Source organism: Simochromis diagramma, unplaced genomic scaffold (genome assembly GCF_900408965.1).
Source record: "Simochromis diagramma unplaced genomic scaffold, fSimDia1.1 OVJJ01000229.1, whole genome shotgun sequence".
NCBI lineage: Eukaryota > Metazoa > Chordata > Actinopteri > Cichliformes > Cichlidae > Simochromis > Simochromis diagramma.
The window spans coordinates 360,843-380,699 of NW_024386869.1; the positions used below are offsets into that span (position 1 = coordinate 360,843).

General features: G+C 37.9%; 1 protein-coding gene across 1 annotated transcript; it reads right to left on the reverse strand.

Moving 5' to 3' along the window:
- Positions 1 to 665: 665 nt before the first annotated feature.
- Positions 666 to 19,107, reverse strand: LOC120733315 (tripartite motif-containing protein 2-like). The gene is made up of 14 exons (XM_040031407.1): positions 18,964 to 19,107; positions 10,254 to 10,931; positions 8,044 to 8,192; positions 6,752 to 6,932; positions 6,349 to 6,608; positions 4,987 to 5,125; positions 4,706 to 4,891; positions 3,922 to 4,117; positions 2,974 to 3,077; positions 2,726 to 2,893; positions 2,434 to 2,602; positions 1,472 to 1,542; positions 1,195 to 1,335; positions 666 to 1,082 (listed from the first exon to the last, which is right to left on the reverse strand). Exons 2-14 carry the CDS (start codon positions 10,350 to 10,352, stop codon positions 930 to 932), a joined length of 2,016 nt encoding a protein of 671 aa, XP_039887341.1. The 5' UTR covers positions 10,353 to 10,931; positions 18,964 to 19,107; the 3' UTR covers positions 666 to 929.
- Positions 19,108 to 19,857: the final 750 nt, after the last annotated feature.

Sequence of the window (19,857 nt, forward strand, 5' to 3'; positions counted from 1 at the left end):
TTTGGACTAAAAGTGGTCTATGTCTTATAAATTTGGAATTTTTTTGTCATATTTAGAAATAAAATCTTGTATGCTTCAGCACAATTGCTGTCCTCTCCAGCTGCGCTACCTTTAAGTTAAGTGCTTTGCTCAAGGGATGTTAAAGTGTGGCACCAAATCCACAGTGGAAGTCTCTAATTATGTAATGAAATTGGAAGACATAGGTCTCTTTTAGCTCATAATCAATTATTTTGTGTATTACATACAGCACAAGAAGGCAGAACATTAGAAAACTTTCAGTCTTTCATTTCATTCTCTCCACATTATTTCCATTATATCCCTTTATGTCCATGTTAATGCCTTTGCTCCTTTTTATGTCTCATTGACCACATCATAAATTTAGTAAGCAGTTGTTTCTGAAGAAATCATTGTCATCTCTCTTGCAGCCTTTGTTTGGTTTTGGTTTTTTTCATTTTATTATCCAAAGCTTTCCTCATTAGTCCATTTATAGACACTGAACCTCTCAAATTTGACATCTCTGAACCAGTATTGCATAACTTTTATCTACATCCCATTCTGCAATGTCTGTATGACAGCTGGAAATTATTGAGATTTTCACGTGAGCCAATCTTAAGCCCTCTTGAGACTCATCTGCTATCAATGTTTTGTTTTCATTTTATTTTTTAATGATCTTACCTAATAATAATCACCAAAAATATTCAAATTAGGTACTTCCGTCATGAGTTCTGGTTGGAACCCAGAATGGGAACTGAACACTTTTTCACTGACTTTTTCATCCCTTCTATCCCATTTTCAACATTCACAGGGAGCAGTTAGAGGCTCATGCAGTAATTCATATTATTTGACAGTGCTCACTCTATCGCTTCATTTAAACCTCAACTTGTCTATCGCGTCCACGTCACCATCCCCCATCGTCATCCAAGCCTCCATCATTGTAGGTAGCGGTAGACTTTAAAGCAATGATTGCCAGAGTCAGCCACTACAACGTGTCCGTCTGAAGTCAGAGCCAGACCTTGGGGTCCATAAAGAGGGTCTGCTGATGTGTTGATATAGGACAGGAAGGAGCCACTGCCATCAAACACCTGGAAATGTCGAAGATATGTATTATTTATATATAAAAACCTTACACAGTAGGGCTTTCATATATAAAAGGTTGACCGTATATAAAAGTTTTTTCATATTTTAACGTTTTACCTGTATTCTGCTATTGCCCCAGTCAGCTACAATGATGTTCCCATTAATATCCACTGCTACACCAGTGGGAGCATTGAACTGGCCGTTTCCTTCCCCATTTGAACCAAATTTCAGTACAAGCTCTCCTTCAAGCGTGAAAACCTAATCCGAGAAATAATGATAAAGATATATTATTTTGAATCCTCTGAAACCATACTTGGACTTGATATGAAATATTAGCTTGTTTTACCATAACATTACGCTAAAACTATCCTTTAAGCTCAGTAAAATGCTGTACCTTAACAGAGTGGTTATGGAAGTCTGTCACAATGATTTCATTGTTTTTGTTCACTGCTGCAAAGTGTGGACCTTTAGGAAAGAAAAACAGGAACAAAGAAATAGGTTGTACATTGTACAACGAACAATGTATTTTCAATTAGCTTTAGCCTCTTTTAACACTTTCAATTCGCAAGTATTTTAGAGAAAGGTAACACTGGTATTTGTATATCTGAATAGTTTTTGAAGTCTCTTAGAATGAAAAGAAAAAGGGGGAAAAAGAAAAGAAAGAACAAAATGTACAATATTTTACTGTTAAAGGTTGGGGTCATCAAGTGATTTAAATGTCATAGGGTTCAACTTTAAACAGAATTTCAAGTGCACTCAGTTCTTAAATCAATTTTCAGACTTAGCAACTGCCAACCATCACCTAAATACTTTTATTAGCGCACGTAAATCTTCTGAGGTCATCAGTGATAGCTACAACCCTAGCCTCAAAACCTGGGACAAAAGAGAAATGCAAGTTAAAATGTTGTTTGTTCCCTTATTGCCAAAAGTTGGGGGGTAAATGTTTTAACCCTCTCAGATCTAAGCCATCAGTGGTGATTGTCCCAATCCTTAACTTTTAGGACGTATCATTTTCATTGTTTTGGCAGTCAGGGGACAAAAGGGTACGCAATCTAATTGCTCTAACTGACTATTTATATTTCTTATACTTTGTGCTGGTCACCAAAACATGGGGTTAGGGCAGCTAGTACTGCTTTCATTACCAGTGATGACTCAGACCTCATGGGGTTAAAAACATCAATGGTTTCTATATAGTACTAACTTTTTAAAGAGCCGTTAATCTCAAGACAATTCAGAATCAAACATTTTCTCTTCATATATTTGCCTTTTCTTCCTTATATATATTTATTCTTCACAGCCCATAGTAGATTTTTGGGAATTAAATTACGTGAAATAATATAATTTAGTCCACATTACCTGCAAACTGCTTGTCACCATTGCCCCTGCTTCCAAACTTGGTAATGAGCTTTCCAGTCAGCTGAAAGATGAAGACAGTACAAGCTTTGTTGTCAACCACAATAACATGTCCGTTTTGGTCCACAGACACACCCTTTGGTCCCATGAGTCTGCCAGAGCCAAGTTTTGCCTGGTGAACAACAAAAACAAACAATAAGATTGCTGCATAAATCAACACTGAAAACATTAGAATGAGGGTTTGCTTGCAATAAAGTACAATACCCCTTCAACCCTGACATATCAGCACACGTACCTTGAATTTGCCCTCACAGGAGAAAATGCTGACCCACTTATTGTCGTAGTCAGCAATAATGATGTCACCACTGGGGTGCACGGCTACACCAGTCGGACGCTGTAGCTGACCCGGCGATCGTCCCCGCACTCCAAAACGACTCTTAAATTCTCCCTCATTGCTGAAAATCTGGACATATATACATTTTTTAACTTTCAATATAAATTTGGGGTTTTTATATGAACCCTGCAGCTTTTCGAAGGCCATACCTGGACACACTGATTGTTGCTGTCAGCGATCAGTATCCTACCATTGGAAGAGGCAGCTACTCCTTGAAGATTGGTGAACTCTCCTTTATTCCTTCCCTTTGTTCCTGAATAGTGCAAAATATGATTTTAAATTCCATTATACATAGAAATGTTTTCATAAACAACCTTTTGCATGAAGCTTCAATTTGAGTTCAAGTTTCCTTGAACATACATTTGGACTAGACCTACCCCCTCAAGCACAAAATACCCATGGATTGTGTTTTCTATTTTAAAAAGAAGGCTCATTTGTGTAAATTTTGTTGAAAGTAAAAGGTGAAAATTCATGTTTTCTTTTTGTGTTACTGACTTTGAAGAAAGGCTTTCTATGGGAAGACCATTTCACATTTACCTAAGTTTTAAAAGAATTGAAGCGAGGTCTAAAAGACATTTGAGTGGAATATTATTATCAAGACTAAAACTGGGCATTTCACCATTCCACACAAAATGTTCGTATGTGTGGTGCACCACACATACGAACATTTTTGTTCCAGGACAAATTTATGAAGCGTTTAAGGTAGGAGAAGATTAGCTATGATGTCAATACTAGATTTATTCTGACAGTCCCATCATACTTGTGTGCTAAAATAAAAAAAAATAAAAAAACAACAACAATACTACAATACTGACAATTTGGTGAATCTGAGCTTTTAAAATTCACAATGACATTACTTTAGTCCCTTCATAAACAGTAACATGAAACAGGTAACAGACACTGAAATCAGCCAGATGAAAATTCCACCATGTTGGAAAAAGTGATGCATATGATGGGGAGAAATAAGCCCAAATTGATTGAAGCATTAAAAGGGCCTTTCAGTGTCACAAAAATGAGGATATATTAGCTTTAAAAAAGCAAGTGTACAATATCCTAGTCTGTCTGTACGATTCGTTTCTTCCAGCTAAATGTCTCACCGATCCTAAAAATGAGGTCGTCCTCAATGGGGTTCTGAGTTTTGCGCCGTGGGGTACCAAGGGCACTGCTGGCCCTCTTTGAGCCTTTCTTCTTCTGACCAGGTGACTTTCCTCGTCTCTTTGCTCCTTCAGATGAGCCAGTCGATGGCGTAGCATTGGCTGCTGAGTTGGTTGCCGTTGTTGTAGAGGGAGAAACCTGGAGAGAGAGCAAAAAGGGAAACACAATACACAGTAACTATGAAGATTATATGGTTTTTGTTTGGAAAGCTTCCTACATCCTTTGCCAAAGTCAATGTATCGATGAATTTAGGGTAAGCTCAATCAAATAAATTTAGGTTTTATAATTGCTTAAGTCATGTTGCTTGAATCATTGTTGCTCAAGAACTCTGAACTTCAAGAGACAAGCACGATGTGGTCAACAATACGAGCTTTTCTGTGTTGTGTGAGGACATTAGCACAAAGTTTTGCAGTGAGATTGGACATACTTGGATGCAAGTTTCGTTTGATGGGAAGAGGATTAACAACCTCTTAGGTTTAGGCAAAACTACTTGACTAGGCCTTCATAACAATAATTATAAAGTGAGTGTCAGACAGTAATGTCATAAGCTGATGTTTCAGGTCCTGATGTCCAGTGTCCTTCAGCACAGATGCTAAAGGACACTGGACATGAATGAGCCGTACATAGGCTGTTGGTGTATATCACAGTTGCTATTAAAGGAATTTAGACATTATTTGCCAAATGGATAGTAGAAATGTACTAATATTGAAAGAAAGATCCACCTACGTCTAGTTCAGCCTCTAGAGTCTTGGTGACAGTCAGTTTGAAGGGACTTCCTTTGATGTGCTGGTCATACAAACGGAGAGCCAGTGAGAAGTCACCCTCCTTTGGCACCGTGTACACAAATTCATATGTCCCGTTCTTGTGGTCCACTATCTCACCATCTACTATGCTGCCGTCTGGTGTGAATACCTACATCAACACATCATAATGTTTTGTCACTGTTTGCATTGAAGTGTGAACACAGAGTAGAACTTAATTTTATGGAGTTTAGGTGCAGAATGAACCTCAGCAGAGAGGATCGCATTTCCACTCTTGCAGGCTCCCCCTGACTTGTCTCTTGTTACAATGGTAACAGAGGCAGGATGCCCAACAATGCATTGCTCAAGACCTGCACCCATGGCTTCGCTCTGGCTTGCAACCGCACTGAGGATGAGAAGAAAGACGAGTGTTAATGAAATGGCATTAAATCCAAAACCACAGGGTTCAATATGTTTCATCATCATTGAAATGCCCCAAAACCCCATCCCCTTAGAGACTGTGTCGGCCATGGATATAATTCCTCAGCTGCATCTTCTTCAGTGCCTTATACCAACACAGTGCAGAGCAGTTACCTGAACGCTGCTTTTACAGAGTTTGTTATCTTGTTAATAGTTTTATATCGTCACTGCGTACGACTCTGGATACTGTAGCTCCTCTGACAAAGAAAGACTTAAATCAGAATTTATTCCCTTCCTGGTATAACTTTCAAAAATGCACCTTAAAGCAGATAGCTGATAAGCTGGGGTGCTTAATAATCTTTAATAATTTAGAAGATGACAATTTAGCCTGGAAAAACAGTTTGTTGTTCTCTAAAAAAAATACAGCTAAAACATCTTGCTATTTATCGCTGATTGGAATACTTTGGTACAGCGGATTTTATAGATTGCTCTTATTTTCTTCAGAGTCAGTTGAGGCCGTCTGCAAAACTTGGGCCAAATTGGGTCATGCAAAAGGCAATGTTCCCAAGCACAGCAGCAAATGTACAACAGAATGGCTGTAAATGAAAAGGATCAAGGTGATGCAATGGCCCATTCCAGTCTTCAGCCTGACTGAAATGCTGTGGTGTGACCTTATAGGGAGCTGTGCATAAATGATACAAACAAGTCTCAATGAGCTTCTCTGATTTTAGGATTAGGCTTAAAACTTTTTAATCTTTACACTGCAGTAGGTCTAGGCTGCTGGGGTGTTCCCATGATGCACTGAGTGTTTCTGTTTTGTTTTGTTTTTTTCACTCACCTTTTTTATTCACTATGTGTTTACACACCACTCTGCATGTAATCATTAGTTAGTATTAATCTCTGGCTCTCTTCCACAGTCTTTTGTCTGTCTTTTGTTCCCCTTTCACTTTAAACCAGTTGTGGCAGATGGCTGACCCTCCTTAAGCTTGCTTCTGCCAGAGGTTTCTTCCTGTTGAAAGGGAGTTTTTCTTTTCCATTTCCTTCCCCTATGCTTGCTCATACAGGGTTGTCTGACTTTTGGGTTTATTCTGTTTTTCTGTACTATTGTAGGATCTTTACTTTACAATATAAATTGCTTTGAGGCAGTTGTTGTTGTGATTTGGCATTAAATAAGTAAAACTGAGTTGAACTTGATTTGAATTGTCTCACCTGGTTGTAACAATAGTCCCCAGGTTGTGTATGGACTTCCTCAGCCCATCTGTCTCCATCACCAGATCCAGCTGGTCGTTCTCTTCCGGCTGGCATGGCAAACCAAGACCAGCAAGCTCACCCAGCCTCTCCCACAGCTCTCGCTCCACCTGCAGGCTCGCCACACAGGGATCTCCAGCCAGAGCCTCCTCTGCCTGGGTACAGGTGGCTGTGATGTCCCCCTCTCCCCGTAGAAGGCTGTCTATCTGGGCTTGGAGAACCTAGAGACAGAAAAAGAAAAGTTTCATTAGACTGTTTCAGACTTTTTCATTTGATTTGTTTTATTTAAAGAAGTATACCAGTGACTGAGGAGGTTGTACTTTTACCAAAGAATCAAAGGAAAAATTGAACAAACTCTGTTCACCTTCTGTTTGAGCCCATATGTAACTTCCAGCTCCATCAGCAGTACACTCTTTCGAACATCCAGCTGCTTGTGTAAGTCCTCGAAGCTCGATTGAATGTCCTCTTCAATGGAAGCCCTCTGATTGGTCAGCTGCTGGAGGATCTCTTTAACAAAGGACAGTACATCTGAAATCTGAGGGAGTCTAGAGAGGACACGCACAAAAGAGAAAGGCAGTTACATATCTAATTTGCAAAACAACAATAGCAAGCTTTCTTTATGCTACATTTATGTTGTTAAATGTTTACATATGCAACCTGTAACTTTAATTGAGAAAAATTAATAACATGTTATTGTTAATGTCAAGATTTTATAGCCTGGTAAATCATTTGTACTGTATTTTGCTCACTGTCCACCAGATGTCAGCATCTCTTCTTTCCTCCATCCACTGTCTGTTAATAGTTACTTGTGACTGAGTTATATTAAGTATGCCTACATTATACTTTAACTGAATATGTCAGTTGTTATGCAACTTGTTCTCCACAGCAAATACATCTGTACCTGTTTGATCTACAAGAATGAAATGCTATCAGCTGATTTGTATTTTATTTTTTTCCAATTTTGCAAACGAAAAAATGTGACTTTTAGTATTTTAAGTGCAATTTGAATGTGGGACCTGCATTTACTACTCCCTGTTTACTAATAATTCCATACATGAATGGATGGGTATTTTCAATATAAATACTTAGTAACTTCTTTAACTTTCTACCCAAGTCCGTATGTATTTTAAGAAATCTTTTGACTATCTCATTCCCACAGTAGCATTTAAATTAAATTCCAGAGATTATTTGTCTTTCTTGAGAAAAGTCCTTGGCCCAGAACACTGTCACTCTTCTATTTTATTCTTCTATCTTTTTTTTTTCTTAAAAAATGTGAGGCATTTAGGGAACATCTGTGTTTTGCTGCAACAAACAATCAATGCGCATTGCCCAAGTGACTCTTAAATGAATCTTGCTTAATGAGAGAGCCCTCTCCTGGTCTTTGGGAATTACTAAAAAATATACAATATATAAAAATAATAAAATCCTAATAAACTCCAGCTGATGTTTATCATTGGCTTACTTCTGCAGTTTATAATATATATTTAAAAAAAGTAATTCAGCATTAAAATTTTTGGAGGGGTTTTGTGTGTGTTTTTGTTGATAAATGGAAACTAGCACCACTGCACAACAGTTTAACATAAGGGTTTGTTGGGGGCACAGATTAATGGACAGAATAAAGTTTCTTAATGTTGTATCAAGTATTTCAACCTGTACCTGTCCTGAACAGTGCCCAGTCTTTCCTGCAGGTTGTTGCGGTGCTGCTCGAGGGCCTGGCTGAGGGCCACCTTAGGGTGTTCTGCATGGTTGGGAAGACAGTCCTCACACAGAGCACACTTGCAGGCAGAGCAGTACAAGTCAGCAACCTGCAAATTGAAAGGTTTACATGAAGGGAGGAAAGAGGAGAGAGAAGCTACACTATTAAGAATTGAATGCCCCATGATAGCCTAGATATATTGTTTGTCTTTAGTTTAGTCTCATTGTACAGTTGTTGTACAGTTGCTAATCAGTAACTGGATTAAATAGGAACAACATATAGATAACATGGATTAGGCTTTGGGTTTACACTTTGCAGTACATGATTCAGTCATTTCTATATGCATGACTGAATCTGAAAATACATGTTACAGAAATTCCCGGAGGAACCCATCCGGAGGGATTAATAAAGTTTTATCTAATCTCTAATGTGAATTCAAAATTTACTGTTGAGAACCATAAATGCTCATATCTGTCCTATAAACTTTGTTTTTGCATCATATTTCTTAACAGGGCACAGTTTTATTTTCTGTTATAGTCACTTAAACTGTCCAAGAAATAGCAGCACACATACCTCCTATAAAACTGCAACTTTTTAAACCTTCTAGTTTGTAGACAACCTGCTCTACTTAATGAGCTACAGCCAGCCAGTCTTTTAGAGTCCAGTCTTTACTAAGTATGTAATTGGTTCCATTTGTCTGTTTATCTGGCCATGTTTTAGCAGGCTAGTTGCCACAGATTTCAAGATATCATGTTCAAATTTAGTCTGATGGTAGATACCAATAAAGGCTCAAGCTGATTTTATTTTTGCTGAAAATCAGTTCAAGGTCACACCAAAAGTGAAAATCAGTAAAAATGTTATATTACCCCAATTTTTTTATGGCTCATCTTTAAACTTTACAGGTATATACAAGGCCTTGGGCGACATGAGTACCTAGGATGGCTAAGCATTTGACTTAGACCTTCATTGTTAGTGCCAAAGGACAAAGTTGACATAGAAGACAAGATTTAAAGAAACCATATTGAGTGTGATATATACACTATGAAAGGGCACAGAGTGTGCTGTACCATGCACTTTTTTTGCAATACTATTCCATACGATATTACAATGAAACCATATTTGTAGAATCACGAACTGCGTAAAAATATATGTTAAAATCTCAAGTTTTTACATGATAAGAACCAATGATTTTTGCAGATTCTGCTCCCACCATGTGGGCAAAGGTAGTAAAATACACTGTTTTAGTGTGCAATGCTTCAAGGCCAATAATATGTGAAATGTGAATTCAGAATTTACTGTTGAGAACCATAACCGTATTTTGCAATACTATTCCATACGATATTACAATGAAACCATAGAGTTTTGTAGAATCACGAACTGCGTAAAAATATATGTTAAAATACACCGTTTTAGTATGAAATGCTTCAAGGCCATAGGTCAAAGGTCTGGGTCACACGAATCAAGAAAAACCTTGGGGGAGCTAGAAACTTTCTTTGTTTGAGCTCTTTAAAAAAAAAAATACAGTATTACTTGAATTCACAATGACACAAAAGATTAATACGCTTTACTAAATTTCCATATGAATAATACTAACATCAGCATAAATGATCTATAAAAACTCCTGATGTCATCAGCACACATAATCTGTGAAAACATCCGATATTCAAGTTAAATGGCGTTTGAATTATTCTCATTTTGTTCATATAGGCATATACTACCAAACCCAAGTCCAAAAAAATCAAAGAGTTATCGTTTATTTGTGTAAAACTCGAGACGCTTGTCATGTGTTGTAGGTAGATGTCCTATCTTTGGCTTCAGTTTCAGTTTAGCTGGCAGGGACAGTCTATATTGGAGGTAATATAAAATAAATAAATAAATATGGATTGAATATAAAAATAAATAAGGATTATAATATGGAGGTTAAGCATAAACATGAATGGATATGAACAGAATTACAGGCGAGGCATAACTTTGTATGGTATTGGAAGACTTCTGGTTTCCTTTTGTACCACTGATGTTTAACAGAAACGTTTATTCTTAGCCAACTGAAATTTACCTCCAAGGTTTAAGCTGATTTTGGCTTTGTGCGATATGTGGACAAGTTTTTGCTTGCTTTCATGTCACTTTTCATATGTAGTTCAGGACATTTGCACACCTATTGAATACCTACCTTCCCTGCATGTTGTGGGCAGGCGTTTTTGCCAGGTGGAGCCTCCAGGACGGTGCACTCCTCACTGCTGCTATCTGGGGAGTGTTGGTGGGCCTCCATCTGCAAGTGGCAGCCTGGTGAGGGTAAACCTCCAAACACACCCCTTTTTCCACTCTGCAGCCAGGGGAAGGGGCTTTATGTTTGGATACAAGGTTCCAGATGTATTTTTGTACTGTTTGTTTTTGTAAGCTCCTTGTCTCACCCTTTTATTCCATTGTGTATTCAACATAAAAAGGATCAAATGTTCATATGAACTCCTTGTGATAACTCTTGGCGGATGCTAGATCTCTGGAAAAGCACATCAACATTTCACACGCAAAGAAGAATGCCAGAAATCCAGATGCAGGTTTGGTTTTTCTGTAATTTCAGGGCACAGTAATCCAGGCTTGTGAGCTTGTAGTCAATGAAACTTGGCATAGGTTATTCCACTATGGGGGGAAAGAGTGTCCAGGTGTCCACATTTAGGTACATATCCCATTTAAAACATCTTTCTGCTTCCATGTGTTGTTTCTTCAAGCACATAAACCGAGTGAATGAAAGTAGTCAATCCTATTTAGGTTTTATTGGGTGAAAAGCAATGAACTATGGTGTTAATTTGATTCACATAGGGTTCAAGCTGTGGGCAGATCACACTGTGTCCTGCAGAAACGAGACAGAGAGAGGGATGAGGATTAGTTGGAAAAGCAGATAAACACAGAGAGACAAGAGAGATTATTTACTTAAGCTTCGAACTCTTGACTGTGTTCCTTTATACTTTTTCATTTTGCCTTTGTCTCAGTCTTAAGATTGAATCAGGTAGATTAAATTTGATTAATAAATGTGGGTTATAATGGCAGCACGGTAGCACAGCGGTTAGCACTGTTGCCTCACAGCAAGAAGGTCCTGAGTTCAATGAGTTCTGTGTGGAGTTTGCATGTTCTCCCCGTGCTTGCGTGGGTTCTCCCTGGGTACTGCGACGCCCTCCCACAGTCCAAAGATATGCAGTTAATGTGGATAGGTTAATTGATCGATCTAAATTGCCCATAAGTGTGAATGTGAGTGCGAATGGTTGTCTGTCTCTGTGTGTTAGCCCTGCGACAAACTGGTGACCTGTCCAAGGTGTACCCTGCCTCTCGCCCTGTGACTGCTGGGATAGGCTCCAGTGTCACCCTGAAAAGAATAAATGGAAGCGAATGGATGGATGGGTTAAAGTACCTCAAACTGTTGTTCTTCTCGCTGCCACTAAATGAAAAACCTTTATGGCATTGGGAAAACTGTATTTCCATGGGTAATGAGTGTGCAATGCCTTTTATCTTTTCAGGCATTCACGGAATCACAAAATCCTGCAGTTACTTGACCAAGTGTCATGTATGAGTTTCCCTCTGAATGAACCAGCCAGTGATCTGCTTTTACTGGCCATAAAGTGGAGCTGAGTTGTCTTGGTTACAGTCTGCAAACATGCTATAGGACAAAGCAAATTCGGTCAGAATGAAAGTAATTTAATAAAAAAAAATGTTATTTCTCATGCTCCCAAAGTTTCTTTTCTATATTTTCATTTCAGATATTTTATCTAATCACAAGCAATAGTATAGAGTGTTTTTCTTTTAAAGAGCACCAAGCAGCAATGCCACCAGTTTAAAAATGAAACATAAGAAGTTCCAAAAACTGCAGTTCCTCCAGTGGCCACTGGAGCCTGTCTCCATATGTGAGCTAAATTACCATTTTATTCCATTAAAACGTCTGGTATGAAATACATCATTGGTCTCTGTAGCTAATTCCCCCTTTATGACAACTAAACGATAACATTTATATGTAACGCAGCAGTTTAGCCTGTTGATGGTATAAAGTAAGGGCCAACTTACTTATAAAGTAAGTATCAGCCAGAGCAGATAGTTGTCTGCTCAGTTTCACCTGCTCTGAGCTGAGTCACTGAATTTGACTTCTCAACCATGTTTGAGCCATTGGTCCCTTTCAAAGCATTTTTAATGCTATTATCTGACAAATAATACTTGCTGTGAGGAACCACGTTTCCAATCAGTTTTGGCTAGCTGACTGACAATTATCCAGGCTAGTGAGTTTGTAGTCAATGAAACTTGGCATATGTTATTCCATTATATTCACTGAACTAGACTTCGTAACTGTGTTTGTAACTTATAAAATTCATTATTCGTTGGATCTGATAACATTTCTTTTTTTCTTTGTTTTACTTAATTTCTTAGATTTGTGTTACATATAGATTGTATAATGTTTTTTAGGAAAAACAAATATTGGCAAACTGTAAAATTATTTCTACATGTAAATCAAATTTGACATATTTGATTTAAATGTAGATAAAAGTGGTTTAAATTGTCTTGTCTAGCCAGCCTGGTCCACTTTCTGGCCTTTCTTAATGTTAGCTAATGAATCAAGCTTTAGTACTGTCGGCTTTGTTTGGCATAGTCTCACTTTAATATTTTGATATGACGCTGTTTGATTTATGTTAATATTTCCTGGCTTTAAGTTGCTCTTAAATTGGATTGGATTCCATAGTTCAAATGCATTTAATTAATGCTGCGTTTGAGAGGTTTTACGAGAGGTAACATACATGTCCACGGGTTTATTGTTAAAATGCGACTATTTGCCTCTAAAAACTCTTCCAACTTTCCCGGGAACTGCTAATTAATATCGACAAAGTTTTTCCAGTTGCCAATATAAACGTGTGTTTATAGTACTATGTGTACTAGCTGGAAAAAAATACACAAATGCTGATATATTCACATGAAAAAGAGAGGGTTTTTTTCACAGGACTCTATGTTGTCTGGTGAAAAACTCTTTTAAAACGACACTGCATGATTCAGCACATTAAAGAACCATGACTTTATCAGTCTCTCACATTGTTGTGGAGGGATTATGGCCACTCTTCTTTACACGTTTTATGTCTTTACAACATTGCCTCAGCTGTTTGAGGTTTGCTAGAGTTTATCTATGCACAGCTCCCTTAATGTCCCACCACTGCATTTCAGTCAGGGTGACATCTGGACGTGAGTGGGCCGTTGCAGCATCTTGGTTCTTTTCTTTTTCAGCCATTCTGTTAAACATTCACTTGTGTGCTTGGGATAATTTTCCTTTTGCATGACCCAATTTGGACCAAGTTTATGCTGTTGCACAGATGGCTTCACATTTGACGACTATCAAAATTTCAGTTTTATAGAGGTGTTGATAAGCAGTTAACCACATGCATTTGATTGGCTGCACCTGGTTGTTACTCACCCTCTATCATGTAAACATAATGCATTAAAGGTGGGTTTAATATTTCACCTGACTGGATAGCCTCCCAAATGGTACGATACATCAAGCTTAACCTGTATAGGAAGCCCATGGACAGATGCCACAAACAGGGGGATGACTGCATGTTGTTGCTTGTTGGACCACCAGGAACAGCAAATGTGGAGTAAAATACTATGAAGAGCTTCTGGAAGCAGTAATGTAGGTCAACAAAATGTCTTCAAAGTGATGGAGAACAGAGAGGGAGCCGGGTGGGGAGGGAGGTTCTGGTTTCCATAGTAACAGACTGCATAGGACTGGGGTGAGGGGGTTCACCAGCTAGAAGGAAATACACCAAAAAGTGAAGCAATCATGTCCTCTATAATCCCAGAAATTTAGTCTAAATTTAGCTGGCAGTGTGCTGAGAGCTGCAATGATTATGGCTCGGTTCACAAAGTGTTCCAGGTCTGTTTTTTTGGTTAATTTTTTTTTTGCTTTTTCTTTTTACTATCATGTTAAAGTCACAGAGATGGTGGTAATAATGCTGAATCAGTGTGAACACCTAAACTAAAAATAGACTTTTAGCTATGGTCCCACAGCACATGATAGAAAAAAGCTCAATTTGTTCCACTGAAAATGAAGGGAAAAAACATTAATCTGTCAGTTCTTTAAAAACAACAACACTTTAACTAAATACACACTACCAGCGTACAGTGCACTGTACACATAAAGCAGGAAACCCCATAACAGATGCAGGATCACTGCCTGTGGGTTAAGGGGGGGACATGCATCTAATGGAACATGTTAAGTGTTTCATATGCAAGAATTAAAATAACTTTACATTTACGAACATTTAATACTAACTACTATGTGTACACTCTACACCACTGCAAATAAATCAAAATACAATAAAAAAATAAAATGAATGTCATATTTTATTACACATGTGACGAATGACTAACTGTGTGCTTTTGTGAACAGTAAATGTTGTTTTTGCATGAATAATTGTGTTCTTAATTATGGTTTGCAAATGTTTTTGATTTTTCTTTTTTTCTCTTTCTGGTAAATTTAACATTTTTATTTAATTGCTAGAAGAATTAAAGAAAATAAACTCACTTGACTTTTTAATAAAAGTAAGTTAAATTACCATATTACTATGAATTAACATGTATGTAAATAAAAACTGGCAAGTGTAAAAGCCATAAATAATATCATTTTTATAAGAGAAAATGTTGTTTTCATGTTTTCAGTTTTAAGTAATTGGCTGCTTTTCTTTTGCTGTAAATCCATGTAAATTTAAACTAGTTGACAAAACAAGGTTATGAGCAGTGCTGTTTTTGGAAGCCTGACTGTTTTCCTTCTCTCTTTGTGTCTGGAGTCTAGGTTTATTTTTCATTGTCACTTTGCTCAGCCAAAGCATATACACTCCCATATCTGTGGGTAAAATATAAAAAGGAATATTTTCATGAATAATTCATAAAGAGGAGGGATTATGGTTACGAGTTCTCTGTGATCTTGTATATAATCCTGTTTTAACACCTCCTCCCCCAGAAAACACGACCTCGACTGATGTGAAAGCAACCTTACACAGACAAGCTCACACTTTATGTCTGTCTGAAACACACACGCACAAACGTGGCACATTGAAGGAAATTATTTTTCTGACATTTCCCTTCTTTCCACTCTTCTTTCTTCTCAGTCCTTCTTTGCTCTACAATGCTTTTGCTGTGTTTGGGTGTTTGTGTGCACTTGTGTGTGGTGGCTGCCTGTAACTGCCACAGTGCAAAGAGACAATCGAACCCTTTCTCTCTGTTTTGTTTTCTTTCCTCACAGATTCATAAAGAAGAGTCAGCGATTCATCAATGCTTTGAATGTATCTGCATGTTCTCCCATACACGGGTTCACACTGATGTCTGTGTTTAATCTTCTCACACTATTTTGAGGAATAGCTACACTATATTGCTCAGATCTATATCAGCTACAAGTCAAACCCATCCACAATTCCAGCTGGTAAATTTCACACAGGACGCTATATAAGTTGCTTTAACCTGCCCACAGTTGCTGTTGGTGCACATCTGCAAGCTGCTTTCAACCCACCTCCATTTCAGCTCCTAGTGTTCATGTTTTGTCATGCTGCTCATCTCCCTGCTTCTGCTTTTCCCTGTATCTTAATGAATGGGCCGGGAACTCCCAGCAAATGTAAATTACTGCAGAAGAAAATGATCGTCATCTTTTGATCACAGTGGTCTTGAACTGAGATATTTTCTCGTCGTTCCCCACTTTAGTAGAGGTACAGCACTAACTAAAAACCCAAAATATATCTATCATGGACAGTTTCATTGTAAAAGTAATTCTATAGGAGTCACTTTGCTCTCTTCAAAAAGATTATAAACAGTAACATCAACAATGTAGTAGTTCATCGATCTCACAGTTCATCACTATTCACAGGTTATTACCTTAACTTTGACCTTGGCTTTGGGTGAAGACCTATTAGGTGATCATTGTGTGCAAGTTTCACCAAAATCTGACAAATACTGTAGGAGGAAGAATGATTCTTGTGAACTGTGGAAGGACGGATGCCTCACCTCAATGGTTCTTTGGCCAGATGAGCTCAAACTGCTGTTAACTCATCTGCATTCACAGTCTTACCATTTAAGGATAAATTGTGATCAACTTGGGCCGCTCACTGTCTATAAACTAAATATGCTCATAAAGCATCTACATCTAGTTTCTCTCTTTATGGAAGCTGTACAAATTTTGTACAGCTTCCATAAACCTTTGTTTGCAAGTTTGTTTGTTTTTAATAGCTTATTTGTTTGGATTTTGTTGAGGCTTAAAGTTAGAATTAAGGCAACTCTAAGTTACTGCTTGGCATTCAAGAGAAATATGGAGGACATAGAAGGATGGAAGTGACTGATTCAGTGCAGTAACTCCAAAGGAAGAAACTGAAACTCTTAACTAATTACATATATATGAACATTTTATAAGCTAACAGCACGCGCTGAATGGAAAGTCATCATTTAAATCAGAAATAGTAAGTAATCAAAGTTGTTGTATTCATTAAAAGATAGACATCACGGGCACCTGACATAGTAATACATTAATTTCACTTGATTTTGAATGCCGGTTAAACAAAAGGCTGGTTATTACAAACGAAATACTTTGATTTAATTAGAGAGAGACTTACATCATGTTGGCTCAGCAGAGCAGCGTCCATTAGAGGATTGTGAGATTTCTTTAGAAGTCAAAAGAAAAAAAACAAAACATCCTGCCTGCAGCCTGAGAAACGTACCAGTGGAACCAGTTTCTGAAGAGCTTGCCAGTAAATATACAGTGTGGCATCACACACATACACACAGAGTCAGGTAATCTGATCTGTCTCCCTTTGTATTCCCGTGGGAATGTTTCTGTTTTTCTCTTTGTTTTAATCACTCCTCTGTCTCTCTTCTATAAGTTGTAATTACCTTTTTCTTTCTCCATGGTTTCTATTGAAAATGTTTCATCACTTCATCTATTTATTTGTCTTTGTAGGCTTTTTAATTTTATGCCCAGTTTATAGATTTCATCAAAGCACCTCTTTTTCACTATCTTTATGCTTGTTTGCAATTTGCACTTCTTTGTGCATATTTTTTTTCTTTTTATAGTCAAATTTCTGTTTTTGTTTCTTAGTTTTCTGGCTCCTTCTCTTATCTTGTTTTTCTTTAAAGTCTTTTCTGTGACCCAGCTTGTCACTCTGCACTCACCTAGGATAGACTATATTGGATGAGCTGTTAAGTAAATGGATGATTAGTAATCTTTTAGATGTTTTTTTCTAGTAGCTTTGCTCCTTCTTGAGTAATTTGTAGTTCATCCAGTTCATCCTGCAGACATATATTTTCATCCTTGTCACTACTGACCATGTGGTCATAACATACTTGAACTCAAACACTCAAGCTCAGTTATCAGGGTTAGATTGTCCTGGATACGACCATTTACAAAACCTCTAACTATTTAGTTACAAACTTAAAAGTAACACAATAACTGTGATGATAATGAAGTCCTGGTCCATCCTTAATGTTTTGTGACTCTTATTTATTTTGTTCGCCTTCGCAGTGATTTTGCATCTTTTAATGCTCGTCTTTGTAGCATTTTGGCTCTGTTGTGGTTGCTGGTGTGTCTGTGTAGTGATTTACAGTTTTTGTTTCCTATTCAGGGTTTTTTCTGTGTGGAGATGATTTTTGTGTGTGTGAAATCTGTTGTGGTCGTTTTGTGTGTCATTGTAGCTGTTTTGCATCTTTTCATGCTAATTTTGTGTCTCTTTATTGTAATTTTACAATGTTTCTTTTATTTTCATTTTATAAATCTTTGTGTTTTTTATGATGTTAGATTTTTATCTTGGTGTTGGATAAGCAGAAGAGAATAGTCAGATGTGTCTTGTCTTTTTAATTTAGTATCTCTTTATATTTGTTATTTGTTTGTTGAATGTTTGCATCTGTTAAAAGTTATTTAGCATCTCTTTAGTGATTTTTTCAGTTGTTTTTCTTCTTTCAGAGTACTTTTTTTATTGCTTTGCATATGTTTTTTGCATTTTTGATTGCTTTGCTTCGCTTTGTGGTGACTCGATGCGTCTTTGGGGAGATCTTGCACATTTTTAACTGTTGCATTTCTTTTGCAGTCGGTTTGATTTTCTTTGTAGTTTTGTGTCTTTGTGTTTTTTTCTCTGTTATTTTTTTATGCTTTTAACTTTCAGTTTTGGGTCTCTTTGCAGCGATTTTGTGCCTTTTTCATATCTTCTTTAGTCATTTTTGCTTGTTCTTGTAGATGTTTTTCATGTCTTCTGGCTTTTTTTCTGTATCATTATTGCTAATTTGGCATCTTTTCAGTAATTTCAACATCTTCTCTTCATCTCTGTGGTCAGTTTGTTTTTTGTAGTCACTCGACTGACTTTAAATGAAGAAACATTAACTTCAAACATCAAACAAGCTCTGACCTGCTGCTCCCTGCCCCTACTGTCTGTTTGCTAATCCATCCATATCTGTATGTGTTTGTCTGTTTATATGTGGCTGTAGAAATGAAAGCAGATCAGCCCAGTTTTGGTTCACAGGAGTGACGTACCTACTGTTACTGTTAGCACTCAGGATGCTAACCTGCATTTACAGGCCTGGCAGCACACACACACACACACACAAACACATACACACTCACACACACACAGGCTTGTATGTGCTTTAAAGCTGATCAGTTTCTTCCTGCATGCATTCATTCATTCAGTCCTCCACCTTCATCCATCTGCAGTCTGTCCATCCTCCCCTCTTCCCTCTCTCTCTCCCTATCAAGAAAACACAGCATGCTACAGCTGCTGCTGCTGTCATCCTCACACATTCCTCCACCCATCAATCATCCAGCCATCCATCTGTCCACGCAGTCGTCCGTCTGTCCTCTCATCTTGGAAATTAAAGAGAGCACTCACCATGTTTTCCTCAGACGCAGCCGATCACTGCTGTCTGTTCTCCAGCCTGAAGCCATCGCGTCACGAGAGCGTCTTGTTTGCTGCCTGTCCTCTTAGTGTGTGTGTGTGTGTGGGAGGGGGAGGATATCATCGTCACGGCAACACCAGCAGCTTGCAGCAGCAGCACCACCACCACACGGAGGAGGGAGGGGATGAAGAGGAGGGGAAGAGGAGGAACGCACCAAACAGTCATCTTTGCAGCATCCACCAATCAGGAGCAAGATGGAGAGTACAGGGCAGAGGTGATTGGCTGTTCTGTTAGTCAGTTATTCAGTGACAGTGAGGAAGGCTCTCTCTCTCTCTTTATCTCTGTGTCTCTCTCCCTCTGATCAACCTTTAATCCACTCAAAATTGTTTTAGAAAAATACGTTTAACAGAATTGTGTTTTTAATCAAATATTAAATTAAAGAGAAGTCAAGTTTTGCTGGTTTTATTTATTCATCATATATTCTAATTATTATGTTTTTTATGTGTTTATTTCTGTCTGGTTCATGATATAAGTTTCTGCCTTAATGCAAATATCTAATGAGTCAATCACACAGCAGCAACGCAATGATTTAGCTACGAAGACATAGTCAAGATGTCCTGCTGAAGTTCAATCCAAACATCAAAATGAGGAAAAAATGTGATTAAAGTGACTTTGAGCATGGTTGTTGTTGCCAGACAGACTGGTCTGAGTAGTTCAGAAATGGCTGATCTGGGATTTTCCTCAACACTCATCAATAGGGTTTGAAAAAGAGAAAAATATCCAGGTCAGAGGAGAATGGTCAGACTGCTTCAATCTGATAGGAAGGCTACAGCAGCAGAAGGCCACACTCGGTGGAAACTGAGGCTAAATTCACATGAGAAAAGTGA